General features: G+C 44.9%; 1 protein-coding gene across 2 annotated transcripts in view; it reads left to right on the forward strand.

Annotated features, from left to right (window-relative positions):
* The first annotated feature begins 302 nt into the window (after positions 1-302).
* The window catches only part of LOC143776952 (aldo-keto reductase family 1 member C1-like), a 39,602-nt gene continuing 23,552 nt past the window's right edge, over positions 303-16,352 (forward strand). Inside the window, exons 1-6 of one of the 2 annotated variants that reach the window (XM_077266824.1) lie at positions 305-491; positions 667-840; positions 913-1,029; positions 1,131-1,208; positions 1,328-1,450; positions 1,697-1,806. In XM_077266824.1, the coding sequence (XP_077122939.1) occupies positions 327-491; positions 667-840; positions 913-1,029; positions 1,131-1,208; positions 1,328-1,450; positions 1,697-1,806 (767 nt within the window). In that variant the 5' untranslated portion in view covers positions 305-326. Of the gene's footprint in view, positions 492-666; positions 841-912; positions 1,030-1,130; positions 1,209-1,327; positions 1,451-1,696; positions 1,807-16,352 lie in introns of both variants that reach the window. The other variant, XM_077266825.1, reaches the window with a different exon arrangement.

A 16,352-nucleotide genomic window follows, 5' to 3' on the forward strand; every position in this document is an offset into this window, starting at 1 on the left:
TTCTATCAGGTATCATTACAGTAAAGTTTATGATTGACACATGTGATTCTGGTTGGTGATCCGGTCTGATTGGACTGGATCATGTTGTTCCAGTATGATGCTTATAGGGGATCAGGAGGAAACTTTTCCCCTTTAACGGCAGATTCTCTCATGCTTTATGTTTTTTTTTCTTATTTACAGTACTTCTTGTTAAACAATCAGAAAGGCACAGCCTTCTGCAGTTTCCCCGTGACATCTCACTTCATTTTTCCCATCACGTTTTTATGTAGCTACTAAGCAATGCAGAATCCCTGCCAAATAGGCGTCCGCCTTCACTAACCTATAGGATGAGCTGTATGGTTGGGGAAGCACTAGACAAAATACAGGCAGCACCTTGTGCACTGCGAGACACTGGGACACATTACACCATGGTTCTGAAGCCGGACTCCTACGTGGTGCTGAACGATGGGAATAAAATGCCAGTGATCGGATTTGGCACTGGGGCGAACACGGTGAGTGCATCAGACATAAAGTAGCGGCTGCTCCACTGAATCCAAAGCAAAGCTGCATTACTGCTGGTCTCTCGCCACCGCAGTGTTTCCCTATTTGGGACACCGTGCCATCACCCCATGTTCCATTTACCCCACAGGGAAACAATAAGATTTATAAAAAATTACATCTTATTAGGCTAAGTACACCAAAGAACTGGTCGTTGAGTGCACCAAGGTCACCATTGACACTGGATACCGCCACATCGACTGCGCCTTTTTATACGGGAATGAGGTCCAGATCGGCCAAGCCATTAGATCAAAGATTGCGGATGGGACTGTGAAGAGGGAAGACATATTTTACACTGGGAAGGTGACCAATCAAAATATTCTTTTCACTAGGTGACAATGACGAGCTGATACGAGTTTTTAATTTATTCTGCAGCTTTGGAATAATAACCACACTCCTGAAAGGGTCCGACTCGGGCTGGAGAAATCTCTGAAGGATCTGCAGCTGGATTACATGGATCTCTTCCTGATCCACTCCCCAGTAGAGTTTAAGGTTTGTGGATATGTGTGTGGGATCCACCGTGGCTCCCAATCAGATCAGAGCAGAAGACCTTAATTATATGTGAACTCTTTTTTTTTTCTTTCCCCCTTCAGCCAGGAGATGATCTCTTTCCCAGAGACGAAAATGGGAAATTGGTTTTTCATAACACAGATATCCGAGAAACATGGAAGGTAAGTTTTATGAACGATTATGGGTGACTTCAGGCAGAATGACTTCTCCTCCACCGTACGGGGTAAGATTCCCATTTTCGGATGGAACATCTCTCTAATTATCTTACCATAACCTCTAGGCTATGGAAGCGTGCAGAGACGCCGGCCTCGTCCGATCCATCGGAGTCTCCAATTTTAACCGCCGGCAACTGGAGCGGATTCTCAACATGCCAGGACTCAAGTACAAACCAGTGTGTAACCAGGTACATATCAATCACACATAAATATCCTAAAAAATTAGAAAAAGTGCCAATCTTCCTTACAGGTTGTGTGGTATTGCAATGCCAGATATAACCCATAGACAGTTGTGGTGCTGTTTCTGGAAAATAAGCAGCCATATTGCTGTAATATTTTGCCGTCAATATGTTGTTTACAGTGAAATGTTCTTTAAAAAAGTCATATTATCTGCACTGTTATATATAGTAATGAGCCATTATATCTCTGCCCAGGTGGAATGTCACATATTCCTCAATCAGAGCAAATTACTGGAGTTCTGCAAATCTCATGATATCGTGCTGGTCGGATTCAGTGTACTGGGGTCCAGCAGAATAGAGGGCTGGTAAGAACAAGAACATTGTTTTACTACATGTGATGAGGTCCAAGAAAAAAGGCAAATATAATAATATTATTGCAATAATACTGCCCCCTATGTACAAGAATACAACCACTATAATACTGCCCCCTATGAACAAGAATACAACCACTATAATACTGCTCCTATGTACAAGAATATAACTACTATAATACTGCCCCTATGTACAAGAATATAACTACTATAATACTGCCCCCTATGTACAAGAATATAACTACTATAATACTGCTCCTATGTACAAGAATATAACTACTATAATACTGCCCCCTATGTACAAGAATATAACTACTATAATACTGCCCCTATGTACAAGAATATAACTACTATAATACTGCTCCTATGTATAATAATATAATTACTATAATACTGCTCCAATGCACAAGAATATAACTACTATAATATTGCCCCTATGTACAAGAATATAACTACTATAATACTGCCCCTATATACAAGAATATAACTACTATAATACTGCCCCTATGTACAAGAATATAACTACTATAATACTGCCCCTATGTACAAGAATGTAACTATGGTGCAAGAAAAATAAAGAACAAAACAGATACCATAATAAAAAATGGCTGCACAAGATGCCTATACCAATGTGGAAATTGACAGTGCAGGAATTAGAGCAATGCAGAGAGAAAATGGAGCAATACGTCCAAACGTGTAATATATAAAAAGTATAAGTTTATTACAGGATTATAAATAGAATATTAGTACATATTACCACAATAATATATATAGCTCAGTAATAGAGACAATACAGAGATAGGATCAGGTGGAATGCATTATGGGCAATCACATCATATCACATGGGCATTTTAATTTTAATGATAAAAGTGTGTAGTTCTTATGTAAACCTCCAAGACAAATATAAAGTAGTGGAGAAAGTATAAGTATTATGTAATAGGCCTGCAGCCAAAATCAGATCAAGGCTGATATATAGAGACCCCACCATGTCCCCGCAGGTTCTTACCTATATTGTGAAATGAGGGATGACACACCGCTAGCTATAATACTGCTGTCACCGGTGTGTCAGGTGTGACAGACAATCATCCTGGATCTGGTTGTAGAAGGTCTATGCATTTAGCTCTAGCGCCTTCTTAATTTTTGCATCTCTGTTATGGAGCGTTATCCTTCTCCCTCTAGGACCTGTTGTGAATTCCGCTCTTGGGCTCCCTCCGGTGGTTGTAAGTAGCACTTTTGTGAGTTCTGCTCTTGGGCTCCCTCCGGTGGTTTTGAGTGGTATGGCTGCTTCTTGGATTTAGCATCAGCAGCTGCTTCCACTGATCGTCTTTCTGGCTCGGCTATTTTAGTCTGGCCTTATCCCTCAATCAATGCCAGTTGTCAATTGTTCCTGCTTGGAGTCACGGCTCTTTTGGATTTCCCTGACACCCTGACCTGTTCAGCAAAGATAAGTCCTTGCTTGTCCTTTTGCAGTCCTCTTGTTGTGGACTTTATTGTTCAGCACATTCTATGTTTTGCTCATTTGTCCAGCTTATCAGTATGGATCTATTCAGCTAAGCTGGAAGCTCTGGGCAGCAGATTTTGCCCTCCACACCTTTAGTCAGGTGTGGAGATTTTTGCATTTCTCTGCGGTGGACTTTTTCTAGTTTTTATTACTGACCGCACAGTGTTCTATCCTGTACTATCTATCTAGCTAGAAGTGGCCTCCTTTGCTAAATCTTGTTTCATTCTATGTATGTGCAGCGCCCCAGAGTCCTGGTCGTTGCAGTACTGTGGCTCCGCCGCTAAGGGGGGCTATGTTACGTCTGATGGCACTGAAGGAGTTCTTCTGACCAGGTATCACAGACACCAATACATTTCACAGTCTGGCCTCCAGGGGGAGCTAAGGGCACTATTCATTAGGCCACTCCTCACAGTCTGGCAAAACTGGGGGTTAGGCAGGAAGTTAGAGAGAACGCTGACTGGGTTGGAACCAGGCAACACCTTGTGGCAGAGGGTGTTGTAGGGGAAGATTCGGTAGGGTCCCTGTCAGGGGTGGGATCCTGACAGAGGCCTGGCAATCAGAGAGAAAGCTACGGGACCGCGCCTGCACTTCATAGCGGCGGTGCCCTAAGAAAGGACAAGAAGCGAGATTTATTGTGCTGAGTGAGAAACGAGATCAACGCAACAGGGAGAAATACCAGTAGGAGTCGTGCTGTTAGACCGAGGCAACATCCTACTGAGGCGTAAATAACCGGTGGCCGGAACGCCGAGGAAGTACAGAGCTCTAGGCATTACTTCAAACCAATGGCAGGACAGAGAGCTATAGGCTGGCTGTCTCACCTACATCACCTACGCAGACATAGGGGGAAACCTTTGGAGAGGGGCGACTCTAGGGTCCCGGAAGAGCTCTGAGCCTTCCCGTCATATGGGTGCGTCCTACCATAAGATCTGGGGGACGAGAATAAGAAGAACATCAGAATTGAGTTGTTGTGAGGGAACACAAGGAACAGACACAACAGTTGTGGGGACTATCCCGTAAGCACAGCAGGGGAGGACCACAACACACAAGAGCTAGAAGGAAGGCACAGATTTCCACCTGCAACGGGAACTCTGGAGGTGCCATCGGACCGGCCGGACTTGCGCAGCCCGGTTAACCGTATTCCGGACTGAGGACCCAGAAGCTTTCAGTAAAGAGGTAAAGAGACTGCAACCTTGTGTCCTCGTTATTAATTGCGACCGGCACTACACCGCACCACTACCACCATCCACATCTATTACTGTATGCCCCTCAGCAGGGTCACGGACCGGGTCTAGCCACCGTGACAACCCCAGAGCAGAGACTCAGAGGCCCGGTACCGGGTACCCCTCGGCCCTGCGGCAGTGGGGGCGCTACATATGTCATTTCCTTCTCCACTCACAGTCATTATTTGTGGGGAGCTGTCTATCCTTTGGGGATTCTCTCTGAGGCAAGATAGCTTTCCTGTTTCTACCTTTAGGGGTAGCTAGTTCTCCGGCTGTGACGAGGTGTCCAGGGAGTGACAGGAACATCCCACGGCTACTTCTAGTGTTGTGTTAAGATCAGGAACTGCGGTCCGTATAGTTACCACCTGCTCAGAGCTAGTCGCATGTCGTTCCTAAATCACCAGTCCATAACAGTACAACTGGCCAAAAATGAGTTGAATGCATCTCAAAAGAAGGAAAAGAAAAAGAGTTCTGAGCCATTTTTTTTTTTCTTTAGTCTGTTTTGTCTTTTTCCTTCCTCTTAATCTCTGGGTGATTCAGGATTTGGATGCGGGCATGGATGTTCAGGGTTTGTTTTCTCGTGTGGATCAGCTTGCTGCAAGAGTACAGAGTATCCAAGATTATGTTGTTCAGACTCCAGTTTTAGAGCCTAGAATTCCTACTCCAGATTTGTTTTATGGGGATAGATCCAAGTTTTTGAACTTTAAAAATATCTGCAAATTGTTTTTTGCTCTGAAACCCCGTTCCTCTGGTGATCCCATTCAGCAAGTAAAAATAGTTATTTCTTTGCTGCGTGGTGACCCTCAGGACTGGGCATTCTCCCTTGAGTCAGGGGATCCGGCATTGCTTAATGTAGATGCATTTTTTCAATCGCTCGGATTATTGTATGACGAACCTAAATCTGTGGATCATGCGGAAAAAACCTTGTTGGCCCTGTGTCAGGGTCAGGAAGCGGCAGAATTATACTGCCAGAAATTTAGAAAATGGTCTGTGCTCACTAAATGGAATGAGGACGCTCTGGCAGCAATTTTCAGAAAGGGTCTTTCTGAAGCCCTTAAGGATGTTATGGTGGGGTTCCCCACGCCGGTTGGTTTGAGCGAATCTATGTCTCTAGCCATTCAGATTGATCGGCGCCTGCGCGAGCGCAAAGTGGTGCACCATATGGCAGCGTCCTCTGAACAGAGTCCTGAGCCTATGCAATGTGATAGGATTTTGACTAGAGCAGAACAGAGGGGATACAGACGTCAGAATGGGCTGTGTTTTTACTGTGGTGATTCTGCTCATGCTATTTCTGTTTGCCCTAAGCGTATTAAGAGGGTAGCTAGATCTGTTACCATCAGTACTGTACAGCCTAAATTTCTCCTGTCTGTTACCCTGATTTGCTCATTGTCATCCTTTTCTGTCATGGCATTTGTGGATTCAGGTGCTGCCCTGAACTTAATGGACTTAGAATTCGCCAGGCGCTGTGGTTTTTCTTTGCAGCCTTTGCAGAGCCCTATTCCTTTGAGGGGTATTGATGCTACACCGTTGGCCAAGAATAAAACTCAGTATTGGACTCAGCTGACTATGTGCATGGCTCCAGCACATCAGGAAGATTGCCGTTTTCTGGTGTTGCATAATTTACATGATGTTGTTGTATTGGGTTTTCCATGGTTACAAGTACACAATCCAGTGCTGGACTGGAAATCTATGTCTGTGACTAGTTGGGGTTGTCAAGGGGTACATAGTGACGTTCCTTTGATGTCAATTTCCTCTTCCCCCTCTTCTGATGTTCCTGAATTTTTGTCAGATTTCCAGGATGTATTCGATGAGCCCAAGTCCAGTTCCCTTCCTCCACACAGGGACTGTGATTGTGCTATTGAATTGATTCCTAGCTGTAAGTTCCCTAAGGGCCGACTTTTCAATCTATCTGTGCCAGAGCATGCTGCCATGTGGAGCTATGTGAAGGAGTCTTTGGAGAAGGGGCATATTTGGCCGTCTTCGTCACCATTGGGAGCGGGATCCTTTTTTCTTGCCAAAAAGGATGGCTCCTTGAGACCCTGTATTGATTATCGCCTTCTTAATAAGATCACGGTCAAATTCCAATACCCTTTACCTTTGCTTTCAGATTTGTTTGCTCGGATTAAGGGGGCTAGTTGGTTTACCAAGATTGACCTTCGAGGGGCATATAATCTTGTTCGTATTAAACAGGGTGACGAATGGAAAACTGCATTTAATACGACCGAAGGCCATTTTGAATACCTTGTGATGCCTTTCGGGCTTTCTAATGCTCCTTCTGTATTTCAGTCCTTCATGCATGATATTTTCCGCAATTATCTTGATAAATTCTTGATTGTGTATTTGGATGATATTTTGATTTTTTCTGATGATTGGGAGTCTCATGTGAAGCAGGTCAGGATGGTATTGCAGATCCTTCGTGATAATGCCCTATTTGTGAAGGGGGCTAAGTGCCTATTTGGAGTTCAGAAGGTCTCTTTTTTGGGGTTTATTTTTTCTCCTTCGTCTATAGAAATGGATCCTGTTAAGGTCCAAGCCATTCATGACTGGATTCAGCCCACATCTGTGAAGAGCCTTCAGAAATTTCTGGGCTTTGCTAATTTTTATTGCCGTTTGTCACGATATGGTATGAAATATCATAAGTTAGTTTTCTTGCTAGCATGCGGGGGCTAAACCCCCCCCCCCTCTCTCTTTTTCTCTTTCCTTCCCTGTGTTTCTATCTGTCTGTGTAGAAGAGCTTGCCTTGTGGGGGAGTTTTATTGACGAAAGGTATTTACGACTGGCATAGCTGCAAGGGAAATTTGTACTAGCAGGAACTGTTAGAGAAACTTCTAGAACCATGCGGTCCTTTGTTCTGTTATTGTGAGATATTAGACAAACTATTTAGGATAGTAGAATGATAAATACATATTCTTGATCTCCATCGAAGCATCTACCCATCACTCTAAACACAGTCGTCTAACTCCATCGGGGGAAGAAGTAGGGATTGCTCTGTAAATAATAGGACATATTTGATCTCATAAGAAAGCTCATGTTAATACAAGCTGAATGCTGGGTGTGATATGATTCTGATATGTACTGGAACGGAGTTATAAGCATTAGACCAATTTGTATTCAAAGTACTCAGACTGAAAGGTAGGAGGATCTGGAAAAGCCAGCCCTTTCTGTGATGTCACTAGCTGTAGGTCTTAAGTTTGTGGCCAGATCCCCAGCTCCTTCTTCTTGTCTTTTCCTGTGAGGCCTGAGCAGCACGACCAATGAGCTGGGATGTCTGGTTGCCTGCAATGCAATGATCTGAGAATATGTGAGTGTTATCTTTTCTTCATTTAATCCTTTTATTTTCATAATTACCTTGTACATATTTGCAATTGTCTCATTTGTAACATCTTTGTAAAATATTTTATAAACACTGCCTAAAAATCATTTATGGGGTATAATTTTAATACTAGTTCGTTCTTCCTGCCCTAAACCGTACCCTGTCTCTGAAGGGAATTACGCTACTGTTTTGGGTTGCTCCGGACCATTTAATCGGAGCTAGGGTTGAGCGAAACGGGTCGATCATTTTCAAAAGTCGCCGACTTTTGGCTAAGTCGGCGTCTCATGAAACCCGATCCGACCCCTGTGCTTGTCGGCCATGCGGTACGCGACTTTCGCGCCAAAGTCGCGTTTCAATGACGCGAAAAGCGCCATTTCTCAGCCAATGAAGGTGAACGCAGAGTGTGGGCAGCGTGATGACATAGATCCTGGTCCCCACCATCTTAGAGAAGGGCATTGCAGTGATTGGCTTGCTGTCTGCGGCGTCACAGGGGCTATAAAGGGGCGTTCCCGCCGACCGCCATCTTACTGCTGCTGATCTGAGCTTAGGGACAGGTTGCTGCCGCTTCATCAGAAGCAGGGAGAGCGTTAGGCAGGGTCCACTAACCACCAAACCGCTTGTGCTGCAGCGATTTCCACTGTCCAACACCACCTTCGGTGTGCAGGGACTGTGGAAGCTATTTTTTTTTTTTTTTCCCCTCAGCGCTGTAGCTCATTGGGCTGCCCTAGAAGGCTCCGTGATAGCTGTATTGCTGTGTGTACGCCACTGTGGAAACCAACTGCTTTTTTCAAAGCACATATCCTCTTGTTCCTTCCTTTCTGCACAGCTATCTTTTCTGTTTGTCCACACTTTTTATTTAATTTGTGCATCAGTCCACTCCTATTGCTGCCTGCCATACCTGGCTTACATTACTGCAGGGAGATAGTAATTGTAGGACAGTTTTTTTTTTTTTTTTGTTTTTTTTTTGTGGGAGATTAAGATTGGCATTTCTGCTACAGTGCCATCCCTGTGTGTGCCATCTCTCACTGAGTGGGCCATAGAAAGCCTATTTATTTTTTCCGTGATTTGTGTTCTAAAATCTACCTCAACACAAAAACACTACATCAATCAGTGGGAGAAAAATATTGGCCTCAGTCAGGGCTTGTGTGCCACTGCTGTGTGTGCTATCTCTCATTCAGTGGGCTATAGCAAGCCTATTTTTTTTTTTTTTTTTTTTTTTTTTTTTTTAATATTATTTGGTTTCTAAAGTCTCCCTGAAAAAAAAAAAAAACCTAAAAAAACAGTGGGAGAGTAATATTGCCCTTTCAGCTTGTGTGCCAGTCTTGACTCCTGGGTGTGCCACCTCTCTCCCTCTCATTCAGTGGGCCATAGAAAGCCTATTTATTTTTTTTTTTAAATATTATTGGGTTTCTAAAGTCTCCCTGAAAAAACAAAAAATACATAAAAAAACAGTGGGAGAGTAATATTGCCCTTTCAGCTTGTGTGCCAGTCTTGACTCCTGGGTGTGCCACCTCTCTCCCTTTCATTCAGTGGGCCATAGAAAGCCTATTTATTTTTTTTTTTTAATATTATTTGGTTTCTAATTCTCCCTGAAAAAAAAAAAAAAAACCTAAAAAAACAGTGGGAGAATAATATTGCCCTTTCAGCTTGTGTGCCAGTCTTGACTCCTGGGTGTGCCACCTCTCTCCCTCTCATTCAGTGGGCCATAGAAAGCCTATTTATTTTTTTTTTAAAATATTATTGGGTTTCTAAAGTCTCCCTGAAAAAACAAAAAATACATAAAAAAACAGTGGGAGAGTAATATTGCCCTTTCAGCTTGTGTGCCAGTCTTGACTCCTGGGTGTGCCACCTCTCTCCCTTTCATTCAGTGGGCCATAGAAAGCCTATTTATTTTATTTTTTTAATATTATTTGGTTTCTAATTCTCCCTGAAAAAAAAAAAAAAAACCTAAAAAAACAGTGGGAGAATAATATTGCCCTTTCAGCTTGTGTGCCAGTCTTGACTCCTGGGTGTGCCACCTCTCTCCCTCTCATTCAGTGGGCCATAGAAAGCCTATTTATTTTTTTTTTTAAATATTATTGGGTTTCTAAAGTCTCCCTGAAAAAACAAAAAATACATAAAAAAACAGTGGGAGAGTAATATTGCCCTTTCAGCTTGTGTGCCAGTCTTGACTCCTGGGTGTGCCACCTCTCTCCCTTTCATTCAGTGGGCCATAGAAAGCCTATTTATTTTTTTTTTTTAATATTATTTGGTTTCTAATTCTCCCTGAAAAAAAAAAAAAAAACCTAAAAAAACAGTGGGAGAATAATATTGCCCTTTCAGCTTGTGTGCCAGTCTTGACTCCTGGGTGTGCCACCTCTCTCCCTCTCATTCAGTGGGCCATAGAAAGCCTATTTATTTTTTTTTTAAAATATTATTGGGTTTCTAAAGTGTCCCTGAAAAAACAAAAAATACATAAAAAAACAGTGGGAGAGTAATATTGCCCTTTCAGCTTGTGTGCCAGTCTTGACTCCTGGGTGTGCCACCTCTCTCCCTTTCATTCAGTGGGCCATAGAAAGCCTATTTATTTATTTTTTTTAATATTATTTGGTTTCTAAAGTCTCCCTGAAAATAAAAAAAAAATACATAAAAAAACAGTGGGAGAGTAATATTGCCATTTCAGCTTGTGTGCCAGTCTTGACTCCTGGGTGTGCCACCTCTGTCCCTCTCATTCAGTGGGCCATAGAAAGCCTTGTTTTTTTGTTTTTTTTTTAATATTATTTGGTTTCTAAAGTCTCCCTGAAAATAAAAAAAAAATACATAAAAAAACAGTGGGAGAGTAATATTGCCATTTCAGCTTGTGTGCCAGTCTTGACTCCTGGGTGTGCCACCTCTCTCTCTAATTGTGGGCCATAGAAAGCCTTTTTATTTTTTTCCTTCATTTGTGTTTTAAAATCAACCTCAACACAAAAACACTACATCAATCAGTGGGAGAAAAATATTGGCCTCAGTCAGGGCTTGTGTGCCACTCCTGTGCGTGCCATCTCTCATTCAGTGGGCCATAGAAAGCCTTGTTTTTTTGTTTTTTTTTAAATATTATTTGGTTTCTAAAGTCTCACAGAGAAAAAAAAAAAAAAAAATTAGGTGGGAGATTAATATTGACATTAGTGCTTGAGTGACAGTCCTGCGTGTGTGTCATCTCTGTGATTTGGTGTCACAGAAAACAGAGTGTGTAACATTGTGCCTGATTTTCCTTGTGGTCTCACCAACCTGTTAAGGGATATTGAAATCATACTGAAGTTATAGCTCACCGTGTAAGTTGTTTGACAGCAACAAATAAAGTTAGTTTGGTTACGATTTTTAAACAATGAGGAAGTCTGGTGCAAGAGGTCGTCGTGGGCGTTCATTGTCAGCTGGTAATGATGGTAGTGGTAGTGGAGCATCAGGTGGTCGTGGGGATAAAAATATTCCACCTAAGTCTGGAGCTGTGGAGCCAGTTTCGTCGTCAGGCTACACAAGGCCTCGAACGCTCTCTTTTCTGGGAGTAGGAAAACCGCTTTTAAAGGCTGAGCAGCAACAGCAAGTTTTGGCTTACATTGCAGACTCAGCCTCTAGCTCTTTTGCCTCCTCTTCCGAAACTGGTAAATGTAAAAGCAGCGCGTCGCTTGTGGATGTTCACGGTCAGGGACAAGTCGCTTCCTTGTCCTCCTCAGCAAAAACTACAACAAGAGAGAAGGATGCAGCAGGCGACACAACGGGTCACTCCATGGAGCTCTTTACACATACCGTCCCTGGCTTAGAAAGTGAAACATTTAACAGGCCATGCCCATTACAAGTAGATTCTGACATGGAGTGCACTGATGCACAGCCACAGCCAGAGTACTATGCTGCTCCTTTGACTCAGACCACCACATTGCCCTCTCAGGGTACAGATCCACAATCAGACCCTGATGAGACTATGTTGCCCCGCCACGAACGCTATACCACCGACCGACACAGTGACACAGACGAAGTTGCACACGAGCTCGAAGAGGAGGTAATAGATGACCCAGTTATTGACCCCGATTGGCAGCCATTGGGGGAACAGGGTGCAGGCGGCAGTAGTTCAGAAGCGGAGGTGGAGGAGGGGCCGCAGCAGGCATCAACATCGCAACAGGTTCCATCTGCCGGGCCCGTATCTGGCCCAAAACGCGTGTCAAAGCCAAAACCTGTTGGAGGACAGCGTGGCCATCCGGTTAAAGCTCAGTCTGCAATCCCTGAAAAGGGATCCGAGTCTAGGAAGAGTGCAGTCTGGCATTTTTTTAAACAACATCCAACTGATCAGCGCAAAGTCATCTGTCAAAAATGTTCAACTAGCTTAAGCAGAGGTCAGAATCTGAAAAGTCTAAATACTAGTTGCATGCATAGACACTTAACCACCATGCATTTTCAAGCCTGGACTAACTACCAAACGTCCCTTAAGGTTGTAGCACCCTCGGCCAATGAAGCTAGTCAGCAACGCAACATCCCTTCCGTCACTGTAAGGCCACCATTTTCCGCACCACCGGCAGTATCTGTGCAGGTTTCTTTGCCAGCCAAAAGCAGTCAGGGTCAGGGAATCACCAGTTTAGTAGGAGGAAATATTGCATCTAGGGCACCGGCGGAAACAATACCGTCTCCAACCGTCTCTCAGTCTGCCATGTACACCGGCACACCCGAAAGTTCCACGATCTCCTGCTCTCCAGTCCAGCTCACCCTACATGAGACTCTGGTTAGAAAAAGGAAGTACTTATCCTCGCATCCGCGTACACAGGGTTTTAACGCCCACATAGCTAGACTAATCTCGTTAGAGATGATGCCCTACCGTTTAGTTGAAAGCGAAGCTTTTAAAGCCCTGATGGAGTACGCTGAACCACGATACGAGCTACCTAGTCGACACTTTTTTTCCAGAAAAGCCATCCCAGCCCTGCACCAGCATGTTAAACAGCGCATCGTCCATGCACTTAGGCAATCTGTGAGTACAAAGGTGCACCTGACTACAGATGCATGGACCAGTAGGCATGGCCAGGGACGTTATGTGTCCATCACGGCACACTGGGTGAATGTGGTGGATGCAGGGTCCACAGGCGACATCAATTTAGGGACAGTTGTGCCTAGCCCACGGTCTAGGAAACAGTTGGCTGTAGGCGTTCGCACCCCCTCCTCCTCCTCCTCGTCCTCCTGCAGAAGCTACAGCTCTTCCACAGAACGCAGTCGGCCAACCACTCCATCGGCAGATGACACTGTTGCACACCAGTTGTCCCATTATGGGCCAGCTACTGCCAAGCGTCAGCAGGCTGTATTGGCTATGAAGTGTTTGGGCGACAACAGACACACCGCGGAAGTTCTGTCCGAGTTCTTGCAACAAGAAACGCAGTCGTGGCTGGGCACAGTAGATCTTGAGGCAGGCAAGGTAGTGAGTGATAACGGAAGGAATTTCATGGCTGCCATCTCCCTTTCCCAACTGAAACACATTCCTTGCCTGGCTCACACCTTAAACCTGGTGGTGCAGTGCTTATTGAAAACTTATCCTGGGTTCTCCGACCTGCTCCTCAAAGTGCGTGCACTTTGCTCACATATCCGACGTTCGCCTGTACACGCCAGCCGTATGCAGACCTATCAGCGGTCTTTGAACCTTCCCCAGCATCGCCTAATCATAGACGTTGCAACAAGGTGGAACTCAACACTGCACATGCTTCAGAGACTGTGCGAACAGAGGCGTGCTGTTATTTATTTGTGGGAGGATACACGGGCAGGCAGTAGGATGGCAGACATGGAGTTGTCAGGTGTGCAGTGGTCGAAGATACAAGACATGTGTCAAGTCCTTCAGTGTTTTGAGGAATGCACACGGCTGGTTAGTGCAGACAACGCCGTAATAAGCATGAGCATCCCCCTAATGCGTCTGCTGATGCAAAGTTTGACGCACATAAAGGAGCAGGCGTCTGCACCAGAGGAAGAGGGAAGCCTTGATGACAGTCAGCCATTGTCTGGTCAGGGCAGTGTACAGGACGAGGTAGCGGGCGAAGAGGAGGTGGAGGACGAGGAGGATGATGGGGATGAGTATATTTTTAATGCGGAAACTTTCACGGGGGCACAGGAAATTGGTTGCGTGTCACGGCCGGGTTCTGGTTTTTTGAGGGACACAAGTGACGTAGATTTGCCTGCAACTGCCCCTCAACCAATCACAACCGGAGATTTGACAACTGGAACTTTGGCCCACATGGCGGATTATGCCTTACGTATCCTAAAAAGGGACACACGCATTACGAAAATGATGAACGATGACGATTACTGGTTGGCCTGCCTCCTTGATCCACGCTATAAAGGCAAATTGCAAAATATTATGCCACATGAGAACTTGGAACTAATATTAGCAACCAAACAATCAACTCTTGTTGACCGTTTGCTTCAGGCATTCCCAGCACACAGCGCACGTGATCGTTCTCACACAAGCTCCAGGGGGCAGCAGACTAGGAGTGTTAGGGGTGCACACATCAGAAGTGGCGTTGGACAGAGGGGTTTTCTGACCAGGTTGTGGAGTGATTTTGCTATGACCGCAGACAGGACAGGTACTGCTGCATCAATTGAAAGTGACAGGAGACAACATTTGTCCAGTATGGTTACTAACTATTTTTCATCCCTTATCGATGTTCTCCCTCAACCGTCATTCCCATTTGATTACTGGGCCTCCAAATTAGACACCTGGCCAGAATTGGCAGAATATGCATTGCAGGAGCTTGCTTGCCCGGCAGCAAGTGTCCTATCAGAAAGAGTATTCAGTGCTGCAGGTTCAATATTAACCGAAAAAAGGACTCGTCTGGCTACCCAAAATGTTGACGATCTAACATTCATTAAAATGAACCACAACTGGATTTCGAAATCTTTTGCCCCACCTTGCCCGGCCGACACCTAGCTTTCCTATGAAAAGCTCTTGCCTGTGAATTACTTTTCTAATGTCTAATTTGCTGCAGCTGATTGTACAGCATACGACATGTTTACACCTCCCTAAATGGCAAAACTCCCCACACGGGGCCGTGGTATCGCGACTTGGCGCAAGCACCCGTGAGACTGCTGTTTGTCTGAAGAGGTGGGTGTGCTCGCTTTTGGTTGACGGCATTGCTACTGGGTCCCTCATAGTACAATGTAGTGTCTCTGGCGGTGGTGGTGCGCACCCAACGTCAGACACACCGTTGTAACATGAGGGGCCCTGGGGCGGTCCCGCCGGCCTCAAGAGAGTTCCCCCCTACCCCAGCTCAAAATGTGCTCTACCACGTGCAAAATTATGTCGCACAGCTCCACCAATCTTTAGTCTATTCGCTGACATCATTCAATGTCTGGCACTGACAATACAAATTTGTAGACATCTATGATGCAACTTAAAGTAGTCTGTGTCTGTGTCCTATATTGGCACCATTAAATAGTTACTGCCAAATTACTATGTCAGAAACTCAGTAGATGAGCCCACCCCTGTACCTAAGTATGCCACCTTTTTTTTTTGTTTTGGTTGTTTTGCGAGACATTAACATCTATTTATATTTTGGGAGTACTGGGACAGACACTCCTTGCACTACTCCTCCACTCACCACCAAGCTGCCTGTGTATCCATGTAACCGCTGTAAAACTGCCATGAGCCTATTGTTTGTTATTTTAGGCCTTTGATAGCCTGTCTGCGGTCCCTACTTTAAATACTCCTCCACTGACCACCAAGCTGCCTGCCCGTGTATCCATGTAACCGCTGTGAAACTGCCATGAGCCTATTGTTTGTTATGTTAGGCCTTTGATAGCCTGTCTGCGGTCCCTACTTTAAATACTCCTCCACTGACCAGACCACTGCTGCCCGTGTACCCCTGGAACCAATTATAAAGTGCCTACAGCCAGCCCATTTTCTTATGTTAGGCCTTTGAAGCCTGTCTGCGGTCCCTACTTTAAATACTCCTCCACTGACCAGACCACTGCTGCCCGTGTACCCCTGGAACCAATTATAAAGTGCCTACAGCCAGCCCATTTTCTTATGTTAGGCCTTTGAAGCCTGTCTGCGGTCCCTACTTTAAATACTCCTCCACTCACCACCACCAAGCTGCCTGCCCGTGTATCCATGTAACCGCTGTGAAACTGCCATGAGCCTATTGTTTGTTATTTTAGGCCTTTGATAGCCTGTCTGCGGTCCCTACTTTAAATACTCCTCCACTCACCACCAAGCTGCCTGTGTATCCATGTAACCGCTGTAAAACTGCCATGAGCCTATTGTTTGTTATTTTAGGCCTTTGATAGCCTGTCTGCGGTCCCTACTTTAAATACTCCTCCACTGACCACCAAGCTGCCTGCCCGTGTATCCATGTAACCGCTGTGAAACTGCCATGAGCCTATTGTTTGTTATGTTAGGCCTTTGATAGCCTGTCTGCGGTCCCTACTTTAAATACTCCTCCACTGACCAGACCACTGCTGCCCGTGTACCCCTGGAACCAATTATAAAGTGCCTACAGCCAGCCCATTTTCTTATGTTAGGCCT

The sequence above is a fragment of the Ranitomeya variabilis genome, chromosome 5, assembly GCF_051348905.1.
Source record: "Ranitomeya variabilis isolate aRanVar5 chromosome 5, aRanVar5.hap1, whole genome shotgun sequence".
NCBI lineage: Eukaryota > Metazoa > Chordata > Amphibia > Anura > Dendrobatidae > Ranitomeya > Ranitomeya variabilis.